The 24,749-nt window shown below is 37.4% G+C and overlaps 1 protein-coding gene across 1 annotated transcript in view; it reads right to left on the reverse strand.

Moving 5' to 3' along the window:
- Positions 1-24,749, reverse strand: part of BRD10 (bromodomain containing 10) — a 55,306-nt gene that overhangs the window by 20,911 nt on the left and 9,646 nt on the right. The window contains exons 3-5 of the mRNA XM_005155106.3: positions 22,383-23,809; positions 11,753-11,829; positions 3,791-3,880 (exon numbers count right to left, since the gene is read on the reverse strand). Of these exons, the coding sequence (XP_005155163.2) occupies positions 3,791-3,880; positions 11,753-11,829; positions 22,383-23,809 (1,594 nt within the window). The remainder of the gene's footprint in view (positions 1-3,790; positions 3,881-11,752; positions 11,830-22,382; positions 23,810-24,749) is intronic.

Here is a 24,749-nt window from a genome sequence, read left to right on the forward strand (position 1 = left end):
TGTTTGTCAAAACTGTTTTTCATCAATACTGCTGCAAGTAGATTTTCAAGTGGAATTAGGCTACTTTCCATGTCTTGATCAATTTGCTAGATCTAGCAGATTTGTACAGCTCACATTCAGTTGAACTTCCACACTTATGTATGCAGTCTAAATTTTCAGCAAACATGAGGTAAAAATACAATAAAATCTCAACAGAATTTTTTGCCAGTATGTTCTACTTCATATTTATAATTGTCTACTTACTCCTGACTTTCCCCACATCTTACCTATGTCAGTATTAGCAACAGAACAGACATCAATTTTACTAGAATTTAATTCTTGTTATGGCAGATTCCTTGGGTACTTCTTAATAACACTGCTTTAAAGGATCTTACTTTACATGTCCTAAGGAACATACCAAAGCTAGAAGACAGTCCAGGTTAGACATTCCTCAGGGAAGCACCCTCCACCTTTTCACTAGACAATGCATAGAGCATTAAATTCAAGTCCCTTTTCTGCACCTCCCTCTTTCTGACTGTCAGACACTCAGTTAACTAGTTAAACTAAGTAAGTTATTCTCTCTCAGTGTAGTAAGTGGCAAGGAGAGGAACTGTTTAGTGGCTGAAAGGACTGACTTTTTAGAGTACCCCTTCTTGCAGTATCACAGACAAATTCACTTGCCACAAAATGGCACTTTTTGTGTCAAAAACAGTCCCACTTTCTTTTGCCCCCAGATGCTCATTCCTGCTCTTACCCCTCAAACTGTGGCAGAAAACAAAGGTATCTGTGCAACTGAGTGATAAATTTCATTAGAAAACTGATCTGGGTTACAAATACCTCAGCAGTAGTAAAAGTGGTTAAGTTTATCACAGAGTAACCATGAAGCTGAAGAAGGAATTTTGCTACCTTCTCTCATGGGGTGGCACAGAAAATATAAGCTGCCAGCGACACAGAGTAGGAATTATTTATTTGCAGTATTTTGGTTTATGTCAGTTGAAAACCTATATGAAATTGCAGACCTGCTTCAGAACTATGGCTGGAGTTCAAAAGTGAAGCAGTCCAGGAAGAGATAACACTAAGACTGAATTGAACTTCTGTTTAAATAACTGAGGTAAAATTTAAGTTTCCTCTCTAAACAGTTATGGCAACCTGGCAAAAACCAGATCTCATCAATGTTGCAAATTCACCAGTCATCAAGCAAAAGCACAAGACTTTTTAAATGGAAAAATACTACTCATAGCTAATTAAAAAGACAATACAGGTGTTCAAAAGAGTATAGAATCAAACTGTTTCAATCAACCAGTGAAAAACCTTTCCAACAGGCTTACTGGTAGTAATGCCTGCACTTAAAATTACCCATGCCTTTCAATTACATAACATTGTTCTAATTTGCTTTTAACTTGCCAAACAAAACATTTCTGGGCTAAAAAACTGTCAGGTCATTTTTTGGCACAAGCTGATGTTCTGATAAGTGATGGATACAACTGGTCCAACTACCTACAAAAAACGCAGGAGAACAGTATGTTTACTCATGTTAAAGTAGTCTTACAGCTCAGCTTTTTCATTACAGCCTCCACTACTTGCAAGTTCTGGAGAAGGAATTCCTTTACGTACTCTAGAATGGTCTCCTAGGAAACAAAGGGCAGTTAGGACTAAGAAAAATGTTATACTTTAAAGTCTTCATATAATTAGACAGCAGTATTTCTAATATGTGTTAGTATCATAAGCTTTAAAGCTTGCCTCAAGGGTTTCTCTCAGTAGCATGTGCAAACAACTACTGAAAATGCAATTACCAAGCAGGTTAGTCACGAACAGATTCCTATGAGTTCATGTAGGTCACCACTGCAATCGAAGATCAATAAAGTTATCATGAAGTAGTAAGAACATCATCACCTTCAGGTCAAAACAAGAAAGGCATCCATGAACAGCATCAAAATTAATACCATTGAGTTTTCATATTAGGTCAAACTTCCATCACCAAATTAGAGCAATGTTTTACTAGACTAGGCACTTCAGACAAGCTGAAACAAACCCTATTCTGAATGCTTCTGAAACTGCCACTGTCATTTGTGTCTGAGCTGAAGAATGAAATTCTGATCTCCTCCATTTTTTAAGGTATCTAACCTATACATAGTATTAAGACATCAAAATGAAACTGTAATGAATTCACTTGCAAAATACAACCTCATTTTTTGCAAATCAATTTCAGTAACTATTCATCTAATATAACATCAATTTGTGTTTTTAAAAGCAAATATGAAGTTTGCCTGATAATTGATTTTTAAAAATCAATACCTCACTTTATTGTTTCCTTATCATCACTTCATTGTTTCCTTATCATCACTTCAGTAATAAATTATAGCCTTTTTAATTAACATAAAATTTCTAACCACACAAGTGTTTAGAGACCCAGAATCCTGATCTATAGAAACACACAGAAAGATTGTTCTTACCTCACAGCTCCTGAATGCTGAATGAGTTGTATCTTAACTCCCCTGTACTTAAGAGGGCTTTTTAAGATGGTGCAATTAGAACTAAACATAGTATTCCTGCTGAAGTCATGCAACTTATTTACATAATGACATTATCAGATTTCAGTCCAAAGAGCAATTATGACATATTTGGCATTTGTCTACCCTTGAAGAAGCCTTGTTGGTACGGATCTACCAGCAGACTAAAAGTCTCATCTATACTAACATTATTGATATGCTGATGTGTACTCTCATTTTTGGCATTTTCATCTACTGTTGAGACAGCCCTTCTGATAACCTCTTTACAATCTTACCACATAACCAATCTGCAATTTGCCAACTACAAAATAATTTCAGATTAAGTCTAGTTTTATTCCTTTGGATATTTTAACAACTATTACGCTAAGTGTCTCACTGAATGGGGTCCTAATCTATATTGCTTCTCACCTACCACATTTCTGTTCCCCATTTAAATTATTTAAGAAAACATTGGTTTCGCATGAGACTAAAGACAGCCACAGAAATTAGCAGCCTAATTACTAAGGTATAGAAAAAGCAGTATTTTTAACTGCTACTGTTCACTGAAATGCCACAGAAATGCCTACCAAAGGTTTAATAAAACTGCAATGAAATAAAGTATAATTTGGATGTAAAGGGCCATTTAAATGAGTATTATTCACGTATTTGAAACAATCCATGATCTTGATGAGAATCACTGCTGCCTACAAAATCTCAAATGTGTTGGGTTCTCTTGTCTAACCGTTATTCATTTGAGGTTTTCAGATGCACAGACTGAGTGATCCAGTGTACATTGGTAAAATTTGTACCTCAAACGGGTATCAAAAGCCAGATGACATGCTTCCTGGGTTTTATTTAACCCACTTGAATAAAAATTAAAAGGCAATTTGAGCAACTTACTTGCAAACAAAAGGAGTTAGGAATCCTAAAGCAACATAAGAGTCAGCTCACAAGATTTATCAGCACTGCATAAGGAGACATAAGAATTCTATCCTGTAATTGCTTTTTACGTAAGAAATTGTCCTCAGGGAAGAATGATCCCATGTTTATTAGAAATTAACTGCTCCTTCTAAGGTACAACCACTATCCACAGATTTTTTTGGCAGTGAAAAGCGTTAACACAGTTATAAACTTTACTTATATAAGAACATTTTGAACAGAGCACTATATACAGAAAAGATTCAGATTACAGTCTCCAGGTATCAACCTTATGAGGCTTCATGCAGTTACTGAACAGGCACAAAATGTTCAGTTGACAAGCCACAGCAAACAACTGGCACCGTTTTATACCCACACAAGAGAAAGTTTTTAACATCACATACCGATTTCTTTTTAATGTCCTCCAGATCTCTGAGTTCATTCTCAATCTTTGTGATTAATTCCCTGAGTTCATCAAGATTAGTGCAAATAAGCTAAAAAACAAATGAACACAAACACTTGGTAATGTGGGACTTGGAAAATGCACAATAAATCCAAAAGCACATGTTATTACTTAGTGCCACCATTTGGTTTTTATTTTTCTTATAGTATTTTCAAACATTAAGAAGAAAAAAAAAGGACTTTATGAAAGGAAGAAAACCTAGTAAGAATATCATTCTTCAGAAACAAGTTATTCAGATATAAATCATTCTTCAGACATGGCTCATGTCTGCCTGTAAGTTTCCCTTTCAAAATGCAGTTATTTCTTAAAACTCCTGTGAATGACTACCACAAATTTGTCTCAAGTATAGTAATGAGCCAGAACAGGTTTCAGTACCAAACAACTCCCTGCTGAATTAAAGTTAGCTTTGGACTACAGATAATTACACTTGTTACAATTTGTTTGTGAACGTATTTTTATGTGCTTACACAGAATATAACCTAGCCATGTCTGTCAAATCTACCTACCTATGTTTTGAAAAGGTATGATTATATTCTTCTTATTCCTGTCTTTAAAAATTGCTTTTTATATTTTTCCTTTCAGAACATGGATGTTAGTTCCTTTAATAGGTTCTTTCAGGTTACTGCATGTTAGGACCTGCTTATTTTTAAACACCGTGAAGTGGAAATGTTTTCATTAATACCGAATACATACTGAAATAGTTTCAGAAAATTAAATCCAAGCAGAAAAAAAAAAAAAGCAAACACATAAAAATTCTTTTATCATAAAACTACTAATTTTTTCTCCAAGTCAGTAATTCATAACAATGTATTTTTACTTTAATTACCCATGCAGTTTTAGAATTGCAGTAAATTAATATTTTAAAAACTTAATTTTACTATTAAAACACAGAACTGACACTTTTAGCAAAACACACTTTAGTTTGTGTTATGGATTATGGGTCAGAAATGTCTAACCCATACACGCCGGTTATTATTTTCATAATCCTTATATATTACATAAGTGTTTTCCATAGTTTACAGTGTTCCACACAGGTTAAGAGAGAAACCTTTCAAAAGCTAACTCAGCATATATTGTCTACAGCAAGACAGTGCCAATTTCCTTATTTACTTGCCATATAGTATGCATTCTTCTTTGTCAAGTTTAAAATGGCAAATGAATAAAGATTTCGGCACTGTCTTCCTGTAGGCATTGTATGTAACATCAACTTGCATAAAGTTTCTGTTTTAACACAAAAATACTACTATGTGTAACTCTACTAGGTTCAACATGCGTGTCTGTCCAAATACATAAGATACAAACCGGAGCCAAATACTGGCTTTTATTTTCCCATCTGGCCTTCAAGAAATACTGTATTAATACACAAAAAGGTGCAAGTTAGTCACGAGGCCATTGACAAAAGTCAATAAAAGCATGGATACATATTTTCCCTATGCAATTATAATCAATCTTTGACTATATAACTGATAATTCCGTTTTTACATTTCATCAATGCTTTTTATTTTCTCCAGTGAAATACGTTTAGTTCAGCGTACCATAGATCGAAATCAAGCAGAACTATGAACCAAAAAAGATGCTGTCTTCATTTGCTAGACATGGGTGAATTCCTTTCCCGGAACTCACTTGGAGAAAGGCAAGAGTTTGCAAGGAGAAGGGTGATCTTACTATTGTTATCTCAGTGCTGTCCTGGAACTACCAACTCTACCATAAAAAAGCTCCTATATTTGGCACAATTAATGTGGCCAAACTTTTCAGAAGTCCCAGTCCTATTTCTCATTTTTGGAACACTCACATGAGCTGTAAGGATCAGATCTGCAAAACTGTTAAGTGTGTACCAATCTAAAGTACTTAAGTGTGAAACACAATACAAACATATAAGTTTAGTTGTCTTAGGGCTGGGGGTGACTATAAAAGGTAATAAAATCTTTAAGTCCCAATCTTCATCAGCAAAGGTGTATGTTTGAAGCTAACATCTCTGTATTGGTTACATGCTGGTAAAACAAGGAAGGCAACAGCAGCTCAGCTTAGAGGATTTATTGTCAAATGAGTTTAGTATTTTAAATACTCCAATACTTATTGCAAATCACTATAAAACTGTTCAAGGAGAAATGTGTATTTCTTCATTCACAGTAGGATTTGAGATGAGATACTAAAGCTGCACACTGACTGGGAGGAAGCTATTTCTGTAACTTCTCTCCCTTTCCCATCTTCTCTTTCCCATCTTATAGGATGAAGCCAGCATTTTGAAGGAAGAATGAGAAGAATAGTAATGAAAAAGTGTAGTGTATTTTGTGTGATAATTTTAATACTGAATCTAAGCTACTATTTCTCATAATGAGACTCAATGTTTTAGAGTTCTTTGTTCATGATTGTTAACTGACTGAATTTAGTAATTCAATTTTCTGCAAACATTGCCTTCCCAAATTGTTTTGTATGTTTTAACAGGTAATTTAACATTAAAGCAAAAAGAAAAGTATTGATATTACAAACTATTCATTCTCTCACATTCTGATAGCTCACTTCTAGTTTCACATACTGCTCTTAAAGAACATGCCTTTTTATCATTTATCATGAGAAAAAGAATAGGAAGAGGAAAATGTTTCCTTTATGACTTACAAAAGGCAGAGAAAGATAGTCCCTGCTCCCTAGAATATCACATGGTAGCTTAAAGATTCAGGGTGTAAATATTTCCATTAATGTACAAGTCATTTCAATAGTTACTTATATACTAACTACAATACAGATCTTTTCACATCAGGTACACTATTTTCTGCACATGGGCTTAATTTTCAGACAATAAAAATTCTGTTTTTCAGTGGAATACAATGGAAGCTTCAGGTATTCACTATTCCAGCTGACTTTCAAATTCAGTGTTCAGCCTTTCTGTTAGAATACAATTTCAAACTCAGTAACTTCAAAGACCCTCACTGACTCCCAGAACTTCAACAAGGAAAGACATGAAGTCTCCCCAGTTTCTAAAAGTAAACACAGGGAGACCAAGCTCAATCACAGCTTGTGACTTTCCCATGATCCATTTCTCAGAATTTATAAATTAAATACTTGTAATTATAAAACCAAATCTGATCTGTGGATCAAGTCATGAATACGAACCCATCTTACTCCCCAAATCAATGATGTGCCACACTTCACCCATTTACTTCAGCCAATCTTTTATAGCATAAATATTTACAAACTTCAGTGAGGTTTCAGCCTAAACTTATAGAGTAGTTAGGGTTGGAAAGGACCTTAAGATCATCTAGTTCCGACCCCCCTGCCATGAGAAGGGATACCTCACACTAAACCGTATCACCCAAGGCTCTGTCGAACCTGGACCTAACACCGCCAGGGATGAAGCATTCACAACCTCCCTGGGCAGCCCATTCCAGTACCTCACCACCCTAACAGTAAAGAACTTCCTTTGTATATCCAGTCTAAACTTCCACTGTTTAAATTTTAACCCATTACCGCTTGTCCTGATGCTACAGTCCATAACAAATAGTCCCTAACCAGCATGCATATAGGCTCCCTTCCGACCCTGGAAGGCTGCTATGAGGTCTCCATGCAGCCTTCTCCAGGCTGAACAGCCCCAACTTTCTCAGCCTATCTTCATACGGGACGTGCTTCAGTCCCCTGATCATCCTCGTGGCCCTCTTCTGGACTTGTCCCAACAGTACCATGTGTTTTTTATAATAACACCAGAACTGCACACAATACTCCAAGTGGGGTCTCACAAGAGCAGAGTAGAGGGGCAGAATCACTTCCTTCGACCTGCTGGTCATGCTCCTTTTGATGCAGCCCAGGATACAGTTGGCTTTCTGGGCTGTGAGCGCACACTGCTGGCTCATGTTCATTTTCTCATTGACCAACACCCCCAAGTCCTTCTCTGCAGGGCTGCTCTGAATCTCTTCTCTGCCCAACCTGTAGCTGAGCCCAGGATTGCTCTGACCCAGGTGTAGGACCTTGCACTTGGCATGGTTGAACTTCATGAGGTTGGCATCAGTGAGTCACAAGTGAGTCAAGGTCCCTCTGGATGGCATTCTTTCCCTCCAGCATATCAACTGAACCACACAGCTTGGTGTCATCGGCAAACTTGCTGAGGGCACACTCAATCCCACTGTCTATGTCACTGACAAAGATACTAAACAAGACCGGTCCAAACACTGATCCCTGAGAGACACCACTCGTTACTGGTCTCCAGCTGGACATCAAACCATTGACCACAACTCTTTGCGTGCGGCCATCCAGACAGCTCTTTATCCACTGAGTGGTCCACCTATGAAACTGATGTCTCCAATTTAGAGACAAGGATGTCATGCGGGACAACATCAAATGCTGTGCACAAGTCCAGGTAGATGGCATCAGCTGCTCCACTCCTGTCCATCAGTTCCATAGCCCCATCATAGAAGGCCACCAAATTGGTCAGGAAGGATTTCCCCTTAGTGAAGCTATGCTGGCTGTCACCAAGCACCTTGTTTTTTTTTCGTGTGCCTTAGCATGTCCTCCAGGAGAATCTGCTCCCAGATTTTGCCAGGCACAGAGGTGAGACTGACTGGTCTGTAGTTCCCTGGGTCATCCATTTTCCCGTTCTTGAAAATGGGGGTTATATTTCCCTTTTTCCAGCCATCAGGAACTTCACCTGTCTGCCATGATTTTTCAAATATGATGGACAGCGGCTCAGCAACTTCATTCTTCAGCTCCTTCAGGAGCCATGGATGGATTTCATCAGGTCCCATGGACCTGAGCACATTCAGGTTCTTAAGGTGGTCTTGAACGAGATCCTCTCCTGCAGTGGGCCTAGGGTCATCATTCTCACAGTCCCTGCGTCTGCCTTCCAAGACTTGGGTGATGCCGTCAGAGCGTTTGCCAGTGAAGACTGAGCAAAGAAGTCATTAAGAACCTCAGCCTTCTCCAGATCCAGGGTAGCCAGTTCTCCTATAGCTTCTGGAGGGGACTAGTCTGTCTTTTATTCGCTATGTACCTACAGAATCCCTTCCTGGTATTTTTAACATCCCTAGCCAAGTTTAATTCTAACTGGGCCTTCCCAGGTTGGTCCCTAGCTTCCTGGACAACATCCCTGTATTCTTCCCAGGCCGCCTGTCCTTGCTTCCACCTTTTATAAGCCTATTTTTTCCTTCAAATTTTCCTCAGCAGCTCCTTTTCCACCCAAGGAGTTCTCCTGGCCCTCCTACTGCACTTCCTTCTAGTTGCGATGCAACAAGTTCAGGTTACCTGTGTAATGATTCTAAATTATACTTTATTTCCTATGAACCTGCTCTTTTATTGCTGCCAGCTCCATGTGATAATTATCCAGATAGCTCCTTTTGAGATTTCAATATAAACCATTGCTGACAAAACTGAAACTGACAAAACGGAAAACATTAAGTTAAACCAGTTGCTTAAAATGCACAAGTTCCTTTTTTCCTCAGTTATAGTACAGGTACATTTGTATAGGTACATGAGAGAAGACTGAGACAAAACACTTGTTACCAATCCTAAACTTTGTAACTGGAAAAGAAACCTAAAACCCCCCACATTAATGTCCCTTCTGTACAGCAATATAGTAACTGTCATTTCTTTAAAACATTAATGAACAGTAGTAATGATAAACCTGTAACTCATAGTGCTTTTTAACAGGAAATAGGCAACAGCCAACTAACTCCTGTTCTTTAAAGATGTAAACTCACTTCTCAAATAATTTTCAAGATATGAAAAAGACGACATGGGTTTTGTGTCTTTTTATTTGGCAGAGAATTTAATTTACATCTCCTTATCTTTTGTTTGGTTTTGGTTTGTTTGCTTTGTGGTGTTGAGGTTTCGTTGTTTTCTTTTAGAGCAAGCTTGAGCTAAGAAATCAGTATAAGGTCTGGAATCACATAAAAAGGGGTGATTTTTCTCATTAATAATTAGTTTTAACTTTGGATCACTGCACATATTTAAATATTTATTAATAATAATTTCAGCAACTTTAATATCAAGTTATGATTTTCAGGTAAAGGATCTATACTGAATTACCTGATCTAGTCTTACAAAATACAGTGCTCTGTGGTTTTGGTCTTTTTCTTAATAGCGTGTGTAGGCTGCAAGGAGATAGAACATCGTACAGATTTTCATTTACTTAATTTCTTTCCGAAAGAATGGATGTTTAGATATGAATGGCAATATTCCTATGGTTATATTTTCTGTGGCATAATTCAAGGGTCCTGAATACACCCAAGCTCTTTTACCAAATATTAAAAAAATACACACTCACCTTCAAACAAGGTTACATAATTTCATAAGGCTTAGCCATCCACATACGTGGAGCAGAGTATCTTGAAGCATACTTCACTAGGTTCTAAAAGTCTGAGTAGTATTCCAAATATATTTTAATATTGGCAGACACTTCAAGCAGTCATACTTGTCCTCTTGAAAAAGGCGGGTTAAATTGTTAAAAATTTCCCAAAGAGGGCTCAATTGCTCATACTAATCAATTTTAGCTCCACCTAAAACAGGCATAATGCCTAGCTTTGACCAAAACAGACAGAATTCTTTTGCTACATTTTATTTAACATTTTACACAGGTAACTATAATAATGTTACTTTTACAGTTGGATATACAGATTACCTTGGTTACATAGAAAGCTGGGCTGAGTTTGAGATAATGTTTTAAACAGACTAACTAAATACAGCAGTTCAATACTGTAAAAAAATATTTCTAACCTAAACATGCATATCCATGGCATGCAGGTAATAAGAAAAATTTTAGACACTGTACCTGCTTTCTGTAGCTGCTAGGAAATATTTTAGTTCCTACCACTAGAATATAGACAAAAATCAGTGTATACTTAAATTTTAGTCCTTTCTCCACATTGACCGTTACTAGCCAATTTTATCACTAGAAATTCTGCTAGCTCCACTTTAAACACTTATTTATCATCCATGTGAGGGTATTACGGAACAGTCATGATTTAATGTGGGTCTATTGCTCAGAATAGCACAGACTGCTTTGTGAAAAAAAAATTATAGCCAAAGGAGAACTTCAATACAAGTATGCAGTATCTGAAGGGGGCCTACAGGGATGCTGGGGAGGGACTATTCATTAGGGACTGTAGTGATAGGACAAGGGGTAACGGGTTGAAACTTAAACAGCAGAGGTTTAGACTGGATATAAGGAAGAAATTCTTTACTGTTAGGGTGGTGAGGTACTGGAATGGGTTGCCCAGGGAGGTAGTGAATGCTCCATCCTTGGCAGTGTTCAAGACCAGGTTGGATGAAGCCTTGGGTGATATGGTTTAGTGTGAGGTGTCCCTGCCCATGGCAGGGGGGTTGGAACTAAATGATCTTGAGGTCCTTTCCAATCCTAACTATTCTATGATGCTATGAAATTGTGACTTTGAACTGTAACACTTCCATCACAATACCATAAAACCACACTATCATAGTTAGCATTCTTTACTTAGTGCTTTCTGGTCTAAATTTCATGTGCAGATAAGGCCTAAACGTAGCACACAAGATGAGCACAGATGCTACCAATGTTTTGCAAGTCCTTCTAGTAAACCAAGCTAGATTTCAATTCAAGGCCCACAAAGTCACACCTCATACAAAACACAAGTAATTTTATCCCAGAAAATTACATCCACTGTAAACATTCCATTAATAACTCCTAATTTTTGTCCTGTAACAGATGTATCTGGGATCTTAAACAGTACTGTGAAACGATGTCGAAGCTGCGCATAATGAAAACCGCTAGAACTTTCTCTACTAAGAAAACGTGAAATGAACTTGAAATACACAATCAGATTAAAAAATTGAACTAGAAGAAGGAAATTCATTAGGATTTCCAAGATCTCTATCAGAAACTAAAGGATTTACTTCACAGACATTCAGATTTTAAGTGCTTAAAATGAAAATCAGAATAATTTACCTGAAATTCTGGTATGGTAGACTTTGTGACACCTTTCCTCTTCTTTGTGATTGCTTTTTTAGATACGGATTTTTTCCCTTGTAAGATTAAAAGAGAAAAGCTTCATGATGCTGCTTGTTATTAATAAAATCGAATTACATATAGACCTGAAAGTTAAACTGTAACTAACAAAGGGTTAGGTTTTAGGCTTAGGATAAGTCATGTGAACATGATGAATCATAAATAAACCCAGTAAAACCAAACATTAAACAAGTGTCTGTGTAGGAGAGTCTTTTAGAAAAAAAAAAGAATAAAAGAACAAATCTGCTACAATGCTCATAATATACTAAAAATTTAAGTCAGAAAACATTTACACTACTGTTTCAAAAGCCATGAAATTCAGATGTTATGCCACAAACTTAAGAAATATAGCATCTTACCTGCAAGATTTGTTCTCTGACACTGTAAAGTGAACCACACATCTGTATCTTATAGTAGAAAATACCCTAAAAATAATGGCAATATCTAGAAATCACTCAATGAACAGACTTAAGTTACCAATGAAATCAGATTACCGATTTATTTTTTCTGGCTGTAACAAAATCCAACATTTTAAAAGGAAGCAAACTCCTTCCTAAACACCCTTCACAACCACTGTGCTATATAAGAATATGGAGGTAACTAAAAGCATCTCTGAAGGTAAGGCAAGTGCTTTTCTGCCTATAGTATCAGGGTTCAGAAGTTATATACACTTACATCAAGTAGTTATTTCACCAAGTCATATATGCAAGATAACAGTTTCTCATATGATCATTCTATGTTAACATCATAAATCGAAACAAGCCCATACTCTAAGATTACTGTCACTCACAGTCAGAAGTCCTAAAACACAAAAAACCTTACAAACAAAACAAAACAAAGCCCCCCAAACCCACAATTATGTGGAATTTGTTATCGAATAGAATCATTACAGGCACTTGATAATAACACAAACATAGGCAAACCTGGTGTTTATATTAATGAAAATACTGGCAGCAATTGCATTTAATTTTTTCCTAATACATACTTGCTTATGTGTGCAAATGCGCATGTATATATACACACTCCTATTCATAGATGCCTAGCATTTAAATTTTATTATGTTTATTATGGCATCCTATTTTCATTTTACTACACTGTGAGCTTCCTGAACACCTTACCCAAATCTAAAATAAAACACACTTATGAAATAAGACCACAGGACTCGATGGTATGGTCCTAGGACTATAGAAGGGAAGGACCTGGATTAGAAACTCTACATAAAATTAAAACATTAAAATAAATAAACCAACCTAGATTTGAAACTCCATATACTGAACACATACATAGTTCTAAAAGCCCTCAACTAACAAACAAAAACACTCACAGGCTTCACATTACAGGACAGGTGACAAAACAGAGAAGCACATTTGTTAGAATAATGACCCAAACATTTTAGCAATGGGGAAAAAAAGCCAGCATTTTTGTTTTGTATTTTATGAATCCAGCTGCATTGAAAACATAATTGCTACTACTGCAAACACTACTATCCTCTTAACAAACTAAACCAGATATCTAATATAAGCATTCTTGGCAAACTGACCCAAAAAGAAAACTGATCATATGGCAATTTCTCATTACAGCCTGCAAAAGAATGTTACTTGGCAAAAATGTGAAGGGATAAAAATGTAGGGCAGCTAGACTGTCTTATTTCTTTACAAAAAGAAAGATTTGAATATGATTAAAATGAACATTTACATTTTACTTGAATATTTCAACATAGAAACACAGAATCAAATAGGTTGGAAAAGACCTTTAAGATCATCAAGTCCAACCTTTACCCTAGGACTGCCAAGAACACCACTAAACCATGTCACTGAGGGACTCATCTCTTTAAGACCAGTTGCAGGGACAGTGCTTCCACCACTTCCCTGACCACCTTGCTCCAGTGCCTGATTACCCTTTCATGAAGAAATTTTTCCTAGTATCTGTTCTAATCTTCCCCTGGAGCAGCTTCAGGTCGTTACTTCTTGTCCTATCACTTCTACTTGGGAAGAGATCTCCTTTCTCCATCTTCCTTTCAGGTAGTTGTAGACAGCAATATGGTCCACCAAGCCTTCTCCAGACTAAACAACACTCAGCCATTCCTCATCAGACTTGTGCTCCAGACCCTTTACCAGCTTCATTGCCTGTCTCTGGACCTGCACCAGCACCTCAATGTCTCTCTTGTAGTGAGGAGACCAGAACTGCACACAGGATCTGAGTTGCGGCCTCACCACTGCCCAGTACAGGGGGATTGGCCTTGGCCCTGCTGGCCACACTATTGCTGATACAGGCCAGGATGCTGTTGCCCTTCTTGGCTGCCTGGGCACAAGCTGGCTCATGCTCAGCTCCATCAATCAGCATCCCAGGTCCTTTTCCACTGAGCAGCTTTCCAGCCACTCTTCCCCAAGCATGGAGCATTGCACGGGGTTGTTGTGGCTCAAATGCAGGATTGGGCACTTGGCCTTGTTGAACCTCATACCATTAGCCACAGCCCATTGGTCCAACCTGTCGGGATCCCTCTGCAGAGCCTTCATTTCCTCAGCAGATCAACACTCCCACCCAACTTGGTGTTATCTGCAAGTTTACCAAGGGTGCACTTGACTCCTGGATCCAGATCATCAGTGAAGGTACTGAATAACATTAGCCCTAATACTGAGCCCTGTGGGACAACACTAGTGACTGGTCACCAACTACATATGATACCATTTACCACTACTCTTCGACCTCCACCATGCAGCCAGTTTCCAACCCAGCGAAGAATCCACCTATCCAGGCCATGAGCAGCCAGTTTCTCCAGGAGAATGCTGTGGGAAACAGCATGAAATGCTTTACTAAGCTCCAAGCAGACAAATGTTCACAGCCTTTTCCTCATCAACCAGGCAGTCACCTTATTGTAGAAGATGAGGTTGTTCAAGCAGGACCTGCCCTTCATGAACCCATGCTGACTGGGCCTGATCCCTCTGTTTTCCCACACATACTGCATGATCACGCTCAGTATGACCTGCTCCCTGACCTTCCCTAGCACTGAGGTCAGGATGACAAGCCTGCTATAGAAAAGCTGGCTGGAAGGAACATCTTCAGGTCACCTAGTCTGATTCCTTGTTTCAAAGCAGGACTGCCATGAACACCAGATCAGATCAGATGTAACCTGAAGAACTGTAAAGATGGAAATCTAGTTACTGAGCCACTGTTCCCCTTCTATCTGATAATTTTTGTACTGAAATTACTAGCTTGGCTACATGTCACACTCTTAACTGGTTTATAAATTACAGCAAGTAAAAACAAGGGATCAAGAGGTAGCAAGCAAGGATGTGCTAAATTTGAACAGGTGACCCCAAGAGATTTTTTTTTATTATTTCTTAGGTGTGCTTTCCTGATTGCTTTTAGTCAGCAAGTAAGTATATTTGTACATTCAGTCTGCTCTGAAAGGTACCACGTGCTGTGACTCAAAATTCATCTAGCTGCTGTCAGAAACATTTTACTCCACTTCCTGAACCTTAGTGATTTTACCCTTAACACAAAATCTATGCCCGCCTCAGCTTGGAGGCTGAAGCTATGTGACTACTCTGTAGCCGCATGGATGAAGTGTTTGTATGGTTATGCTACATGCAACAAGGCCAGTAACTGGTAGAGGCAGGCATCCCTTACCATTTCTTTTGTTTCTGATGAATGCGTCAGATTTTGGTCTGAGAATTTAAACTAGCAAATCTCAATACATTTTTATTTTGGAAATCTGATCCTTGATTAATTTTATTCAAAGATTTTTTTGCTTAAAGGTAAGTGAATCGGAATAAAAACAAATCCAGATCTACAGATCTTTCAAATTTGTTCCTTTTAAATAACCACCACTGGAACGCTTCTGTTCTAAGATTCCTTGGAGATCAACATTTTATTAGCCAAGAGTCCCCTAGCCAGCTTTGTGAAAATTCTTTGATGTTATTTAAGTTCAGCAGGTCCAGAAGATGTCTGGCTGCCCTAGGTTTTCCTTTCAAGCCAAAACAAGTTCCACAGATGGGATCACTGAATACACATGCAGACTTAACAAAGTAATATAGAAACTAGGTCCCAACACTAGTTACGAGCATCCAAAAACACACTAGGGAGATCAGATGCAACAAAACAGAAGGCATCTCAAGTTGGTCTTGCCATCTAAAGGTGAAGACAAAGGAACAGATAAATTACATTTCAGATCTCTTCTAGTCCTGTTTTAGGCACAAAGAAATGTAGACAAACAGAGCACTAAGCCACATAAATGCTCTAGACACTTGTAAATTACCTCAGCAAAGACAACACAACCAATTTGTAAGTTCTCATAACAATTTTGACTTGAAAACAGGAACATTTTTACAGCTGTAGTAAAAGTTGATTATGAACTATGATATTTGAGTCCTTGTGGCTCCTCCCTGAAGAATTAATGTCAATTCATGTATTAAATTACAAAGTGAAAACAAAACAATTTTTAATAAAAAATACTTTCATTATAATTCTAAATAAAAATGAAATTTCTACTGCATATGCAGTAAAGCCCCATTCATCGACGGGGAAACAGATGTTTCGGATATAAAACACTAAATCAGTAGTATGTGCCATGATAAAATAATGTTAACCCCATCCAACTGGAAGAATTCCTATTTTCTCATTACATTCTAGCAGCAACTCCACTCAAATGTTCTCAAATTAAAAAGCTAGTCATATAGATTCCACCTCACAAATTTATAAGACACATTTCATGCCTTTCAAAGATTTGGCAACTACTGAGCATGTCCTGTTTTCTCTGTATTCTGCTAATCTTCTCTCCTGCTCCTAACAGTTCCTCTTTTAGAAAATGTAACATGCAATGATCTAAAAACGAAGCATTACTAATGACTTCTGAAGGTTCTGCACTGCCACAGAATATGCTTTCACACAGTCAAAACAGCAAAGCAAATCTGAACAAGAGCATTAGTAAAGCTGATTTACAGAACAGTGCAAGGAATCTAATAAAACTTCAGTGGTGTTTCTGAAAATAACGACATTGCAGCTTAATGCGTTAAGTACATTGTTACAACTTTGTAGAATACCTCACTTAATGTTTTCAACAGGGTTACCAGGCTATTTGTTCAACACCCAGAGCCTAGGCAACACTACAGTGAAGTTTCTTGCAACTCTGAAAACAAAAGATTAAACTCCCAAGCACAGTATATCAGACACTCCAAAACTGCTGCTAGGCTGTTAAATTGATTTCTTCACATTCAAGCAATTTTTTATTTCACAAAATGTATAAAATATAGTGTGAAACAGAATTTGAGCAGGTGGACTGCTCATGAATCTTTCAGAGCCTAAGTATAGGGTATCAAATTTACACCAAGGTTCTTCTAAAGCTGTGCACTGTATTAGTGTTTTCTACACCAATTGGAATAAAAGACGTTAAACTTACACTTACTTCAACCTCTGCTTCAGGACACCATAGTTATTTCAAGCAGTCTCTGGCTGTTTGAAACAGTCCTCCTATTTTCTCAACCCTACAGATGTTCTGAATTTCATTCAATCACTGTTTCAAGCATGCAACCACAGATTTCTCATGCTTTTGTTCCATACCTTCCACTGCAGTCTTTGTGGTACTTCATGATTTACTTCAGCATAGCTGTCATACTCCAGATCCAAAAAGCCCCTCAAAATTGTCACAATCTAATTCAACAACTTATAGCCTGATTTATCTAAAACTTAAAATTAATGTGCAGCATGCAAGCTGTTTACAGAATTACTCTTTCTGATTCTGTCTTTTCACTATACTCAGTACTCTGTCAGTAACTGGCACAGTATGCTGCCACAGTAATAACCATGACCTTGTTCCGAAGTCACAGACTGAATACAGTGATTGCATTTTCCTTTTCATAACTTGTAAGAAATGCTCATTGATGTGGCTGTGTTCTCCAGTCAGTTTTGCTCAAAATAGTTACAGGAAGTTTTCAGCTAAAAAAACACACATTCTATATCCATAAACAGTATCTTTTGAATACCTTTCCTACAGCAATCAGGAGGGTGCAAATTATCTCAACAGGAACATGAACTGTGACTAAAGTTACACTTAGCTGCCTTAAGGAGCCAACAGCCAAGCTTGTTAAAAAAAAAACCAAACAGGAAAGGTACAATTTTACACTCCTAATGCTCTCTTCTGCCCCCTGTACTTTTAAAGAACATTGTAGAAAGTGATTATGGCTATGATGACATTTAAATCAAATGTTTTTGTGAATTCAGAGCAAATTTTATCAAAATGCTTTCTCTGTTCTACATTGTAAGTGTATCTTTAAGCAGAAGATAAAACTGCAGAGCAGCTTTGAGAAACACTACTTAGCATTAAACATTATGAAACATTACAGAACAATAAGGCATTGGTATGAATTCAATCCAATCCTGTCTATTTCAGCCTAGCAGCTGCAGGACTAACAGACTTAATGAGCACACAAAGAAAAGCTCTTTCTTGTAATACTGCAAAGTCTTTGGAAAATTTTCTCCAGTTATGTGAAAGTTTGCAATGAAACGGTAGTCAGAATAAAAGGAAGATGCCTGAACATATATTAAGAGATAAAGGAAAAGTAAATACCAAAAGAAACAGGCCCCTTCATATCATGCCCATGACACTGTCAGTCACCTGCAGATAAAGAGGAATGTTTTATGCCCTCCACCTGAATGGAAAACACACCACCTGAGCATGACTAGCACAGACTATTAGATCCATCAGATCAAGTAGTTAGAGACACAGGACAAGTACAAATACAGAATCATACGAACTTTCATGATTTCTCACAGAACAGACACACATCTCCATGTGCAGAAAGGTCTGCAAAACTGTGCAAACACCAACAGAATAGCTGATAGAAAACTGTTACTTTTTTCTGGATTTCCACCTGCATTGACACATCTCCTTCCTGTCTAAAATCAACCCCGAATGGAAATAATGCTCTATCTGCAGTGTTCTCTGATGAAAATATAAATAATTAAAACCAAGTTGAGATAATTACTGGCATCTGATACTGGTCTACAGCTACAGATACATATTCTTAACAAAAACTATACCCTAATTATTTTCTATATTAAATTACATCTGGTAACGTTAAGCTTCTTATGACACAGTATGAAACTCTAAGAACAGAGGTTCCTGGCATCCTGTTGAATTTACTATTCAGTCATGTAAAAACAAATTAAAACTAAAATAACTACTGTTTTAATTCTCATGGTTTTAGTGGTATGGAACACTACCTTGTGTTCCATAAAATCTTTTGAAACATATTTGGCTCCTAAAATACATTCTTAACATAGCTCAGCATAAATCATAGAATCATAGAATAGTTAGGGTTGGAAAGGACCTTAAGGTTCATCTAGTTCCAACCCCCCTGCCATGGGCAGGGACACCTCACACTAAACCGTATCACCACCCAAGGCTTCATCCAACCTGGCCCTGAACACCGCCAGGGATGGAGCATTCACAGCCTCCCCGGGAAACCCATTCCAGCGCCTCACCACTCTAAAGAATTTCTTCCTTAGATGCAATCTAAACCTCTGCTAAGTTTCAACTCGTTACCCCTTGTCCTATCACTACAGTCCCTAATGAAAAGTCTCTCCCCAGTATCCCTATAGGCCCCCTTCAGATACTGGAAGGCTGCTACGAGGTCTCCACGCAGCCTTCTCTTCTCCAGGCTGAACAGCCCCGACATTCTCAGCCTATCTTCATATGGGAGGTGTTCCAGTCCTCTGATCATCCTCATGGCCCTCTTCTGGACTTGTCCCAACAGTTCCATGTCCTTTTCATGTTTAGGACACCAGACTGCACACAATACTGCAAGTGAGGTCTCACAAGAGCAGAGTAGAGGGGCAGGATCACCTCCTTCGACCTGCTGGTCAGGCTTCTTTTGATGCAGCCCAGAATACGGTTGGCTTTCTGGGCTGTAAGTGCACACTGCTGGCTCATGTTCATTCTCTCATCAACCAACACCCCCAAGTCCTTCTCTGCAGGGCTGCACTGAATTTCCTTTTTGCCCAACCTGTAGCTGTGCCTGGGATTGCTCCCACCCAGCTGTAGGGCCTTGCACTTGGCATGGTTAGACTTCATGAGGTTGGCATCAGCCCACCTCACAAGCGTGTCAAGGTCCCTCTGGATGGCATTCCTTCCCTCCAGCGTATCAACAGAACCACACAGCTTGGTGTCATCGGGAAACTTGCCGAGGGTGCACTCAATCCCACTGTCCATGTCACCGACAAAGATGTTAAAAGTGACCGGTCCCAACACCGAACCCTGAGGGACACCACTTGTTACCGGGACAATAATTAGATAAATAATCTCCACCAGTATGCTGTATCAGATCACCACTACATGAGCCTTAGTATTAAGATACTACAAAATCCAGAATTTTTTTAGCACTTCAGATAACAAAGCAAACTTATTGCAAGAAATGGAGATCACATAAGAGATACATGGGTCAATATATGCAAACCGAGATAATGAAATGCCAGGGATTTGTTTTCACTTCAGTATCAATGCACCATCTGCAAGATACAAAAGGAAAACTGACTGAAGGAAATTTATTTCTTGATTAAGTTTTACTAATAAGCTTAATTTCCACTGTGTCAGTTAAAAAGACAAGAATACCAAACCAGAAGAACTGCCTGCATTTAGGTATGGCAATTAAGCATAACTATTCTATAATTCTATGATTAAGTAAGCACTACAATTTCCACTAACTGTGCAGATTAGGTCAGGGACCTACTCAAGACCAAAAATTCTTGACTGCTACAGACCAAAAATTAGAAATTAAAAATATAAGAATTTTCACTGTGATTATAGGATATATTTTTATTATAAATACAATCATTCTGTGATAGGCATTTATGATGCATTTCTGTAAGAATAAAGTTTAAACTCACACTGCCAGTATTTACATTTCTTCAAATCGTACTCAAAAATTTGTCTCTTCTTCTCTAAAAACACAACATAGTTTTTAGCTATAAATATCTCCTAATGTGCTCTTAAGAATATTAAGATGGGGGCAAATGGGCAACTTTAACTTCTGAGTTTTTTTATGACACGCGTAAGAAAAGCGTTATCACAGTGAACATGATCTCTATTCACTTCAAAGGCTACTTTCAAATACTGTCTGTTTTGAGATCAATGGTTCAAAACAAAAATCTATTAAAAATTACACATGCTGTTCTATGAGCGCTGCTTCATTTATAGGAAGTACATTTTTAGGTATGTGCTATAAAATGACGGTTACAACAAAGACTAAGGCCAACTTTAACTACTTTCACAGAAAAAATAGTCACTTGGTCCCCATTTTTTTCTAACAGTTCTATAAATTAGAGATGCCTTATTCTAAATTTAGGTTATTATTCATTTTGTGGTTGTCTGATTTTAAAAATGGAAAGTGATACATTTCCAGAATTAACAGTCACAAATGTGAATGTAAAATAAATTTCTTTTGCTGAATACTGAACCTGTGAACTTCAACTGTAACTCTTAAAATTTATGTTTAGATGCATTCATTGAAATTTTTTGGAGGGAGGAACTTGTCATTTATATGGTTAGACACTTCTTTGAGTATTCTGCACAAATATTTGGGATCTAAATATTACTTCTTTTCTTAGCTTTAAACTTCCATTGAATTTCTAGGTAAAATGCATTGGCATCAGATCTCTGAATTCCCTTACCCTTTAGAATACATTTTGTTACAGAGATGTTTGGTTTTAGCTGTTTTTAACTAAAATCCAGTATTTACCTCTCAATCTACACTGTTCAGAAAATAAGACTGTTGCTTCAAAAAATATGTTTGAAGCAGTCTGCTGAAATCTAGCATTGATAGCATAGCCCTTGAATGAACAGGATAGCAGACCAAAGTTTATGGTGCTTTATACAACATTAAAATACTACCTGACAATTGGAACTAACTTAAGGACTTCTAAATTCACTCTTTTAAAAATATTTAAATATTTTCCAGTGAGCTACCTGGAATTTGGATTATGTATCACCTACCTGAAACATTTAACTAGATGCTGCCAACATCTGTAATGCAAATGCCATCTGCGTAAATTCTGTATCTCAGTTGTTCGACTAAGCAGAAATTTGATCAGGCCTGCAGTCAAAGCAGTACTGTTTGCTGACTGGTGACCTAAGACTGCACAGTTACAGTAGAAATTATTTTAGATTCATGATGTTATGTAATTACTCTGTGTTTCTTTGTAATTTATATAAACTAACATTACCAGAAAGAGGAGAAGTATTTCCACAATTTCTACAAGACAACATAAAGCAACTTCAAGCTATACTGTCTGATGCTAACCACTCAGTCAGGTTAATTTTCCTAAATACTTCTGTAACAAACTCTTCCAATGAGGTATGTTTTCTAAAGATACATTCTGCAAATGAATCATGTTTTAATCAGCTGATGAATCTATTTTATGTGCTTGTGTTATTGTAATGGGAAACTTTCCCACTATCAAAAAAATCTAATCAATGAAGGCTATCAAATCAAATCAAATCAAATCAAACACAGACTAATCAACTAACAAAATCCATATCCTCCTAAGTTTACAAAAGATAATAATGCTAACTTACCAGATTTGTGCTTCTTGTGTTTTGCTTTCTTTTTAATTATAAACAACTTGTTCTGGATCTCAGTTTTGTAAGATTTGAATGGATGAAGATGAATCTCACGTTTTTTTTGCAAGTCATCAAGTTTTCTCTGTAGATTTTCATTTAGAATATCCTTCAACTTCTTTTTTTTCTTTTTCTTCTTTTTTGCCCGCAGCTTATTTAGTTTCTCATTATTTTGCAGCGACTTCTCTAGTATTGTTCCTTTAGCAGATTCCTGGTAATTTATGTCTTGGTTGTCATTATGAGTGCCATTGACATGCATTTGGCAAGCTTTCAGTGTGTTCTCCTTGAATGGATTGATCTCAGCTTTTATTCTAGCCATTTCAGAAAAACTATGGCCATTCTCCACAGTCTTTATTTCTCCTGAACTAAGGTGACCACTCATACCAACAGTCTCTCCTGAACTACTCAAACTCCCCAAGTTCTCTTTAGAGCAACCAGTTTTTTTGATGTCGCAGAATCTTGAGGGCTTGATTTCACAGTTAATCTCCTCTGTAGTGACTCTAAAGCTATCTAAATGTGGGTTTTTTTCTGGACAGCTAACGATATCCATACTCTTCTCTGTTTCTGTCCTGGAATGATGTAGCAGCTCTTCTTTGCCACCAGAACTAACCTCCCCATTGCTTTTCCTTACATATTCACGTTTTACTTTTTCCAGTTTAATACGTGACACTTTTCTGACTTTGATGGGAGGAGATGGGAATTCAGGAGCCTGAAAAGGCTTTTGTTTGTAAATCCGAACATCTGCACCACAGAACTGTGGAAAATGAACGTATGCATTCTCCAAGTAGTCATAACCAAGAATTACTTCTCTGCATTCATGTATAGGCTGACCTAGCACTGCATCCTGAACATCCTTTTGTGTTTCATACACAAAATCACAGAGACCTTTTAGCAGCCACACTTTTTGGTAGAATGGTAGCTCATGAAATGGTTTTGATTCCAAGGGATTAACTTCTCCAAGGACTTTGAAAAACTGGGGACACAATCCAAGTTTTTCGGCAGAGGTATTAGGATTGTCAGTCTGCCCTACAACAGTATACCAGTGTCGTACTTTCTGTCTGAGTGCTGCTTCCCAAGTCCTGTAAGAAAGCGTAGGCCTGCGATGTAATGTCGATCTGCGATGAGGAGGACTTAACAAAGACGTCATTATTTTAGACAAAAAAGCATTACACTGAGGCATCAGAAGACAACGTTCCAATTCATAGAATACTATTTCTGGTAAATTTAAAATCTGTTGTGCTAAACAAAGAAAATGACCAATAGCTGGAATTTCCCACATTGTCTCCATCCTTGTAGGTGCTGCTTGAGCTAAAAGTGACTGTTCCCATTCTTCTATTTCTTTCTGACTAGCTTCTTCTGCTTCTTTTCTTTCTTGCTCTCTCAGCCTAGTAAATTGAGGAATCAGGAGAACAAAAAGAAATGGGAGAAAAAAAAATCAGAACCACAGCATGACAAACATACCTGTCCTGAAGTAATAAATAACAATACAGTTCAGTTTGTCTTACTTTGGATTACACGATGCATCACTGTAACAAAACGGGAAATTATTACAGCCTTTTACTTCTACCACTACTTTAAGAAAGGAAAAAGGTAAGAAAATATCTGGCAGATACCAACAGTTTGGGTGGTTTATATTTCTTTTTTTTTAAATGTACTCCTTTCCTCAATCCATTTTTGGCAGGATTTACTATTTCCAACAAATACCCATATAAAAATATCTGAAAAATTCCAGGTAAGACTTGCTTTCAAATGGTTGTCCTGTGGCTTGTGTCACCTACCTTGTAACTAACTCTCTCAGCACACAAGTGTACTGTCTAACTGTTCAGTACTTCATTCACATATAAAAGCCATTTTCCCTCCAACCCACAGGTGTGTTACTAATTGATTTCCAGTGGTGGTCAGAAAGGAAACAAATATCAGAATGGATGAAGAATATGATGGAAAATAACACCAGAAATAAAATGTCATTAATAAATGGTTTGCCCTCACCTGAAAAACTGTATTCAGTTCTAGTCTCCCTATCTAAAAAAAGGATAGAGCAGAAATAGTGGGTATTCAAAGAAAAAGGTCATCAGTAATCAGAAGCCTGTTAACTTCTGAAAGATCTGGGAATCCACACGTAACACTAGCAAGAGGAAACATGACAGCAATATACAAAAGTAATATGACAGAGTGGGTACTTCTTTTTATTTGAAAATTAATCATGAAATTTAAAAGCAACAAGTTTAAGATGAAAAAAATGCTTCCACTTTAGATAATCAATTATTTGTAGCTTACCATCTAACTTAGCAGGACACAGGATATGTTAATATAGTTCCAAAGTGA

This window comes from Melopsittacus undulatus, chromosome Z (genome assembly GCF_012275295.1).
Source record: "Melopsittacus undulatus isolate bMelUnd1 chromosome Z, bMelUnd1.mat.Z, whole genome shotgun sequence".
NCBI classification, from domain to species: Eukaryota; Metazoa; Chordata; class Aves; order Psittaciformes; family Psittaculidae; genus Melopsittacus; species Melopsittacus undulatus.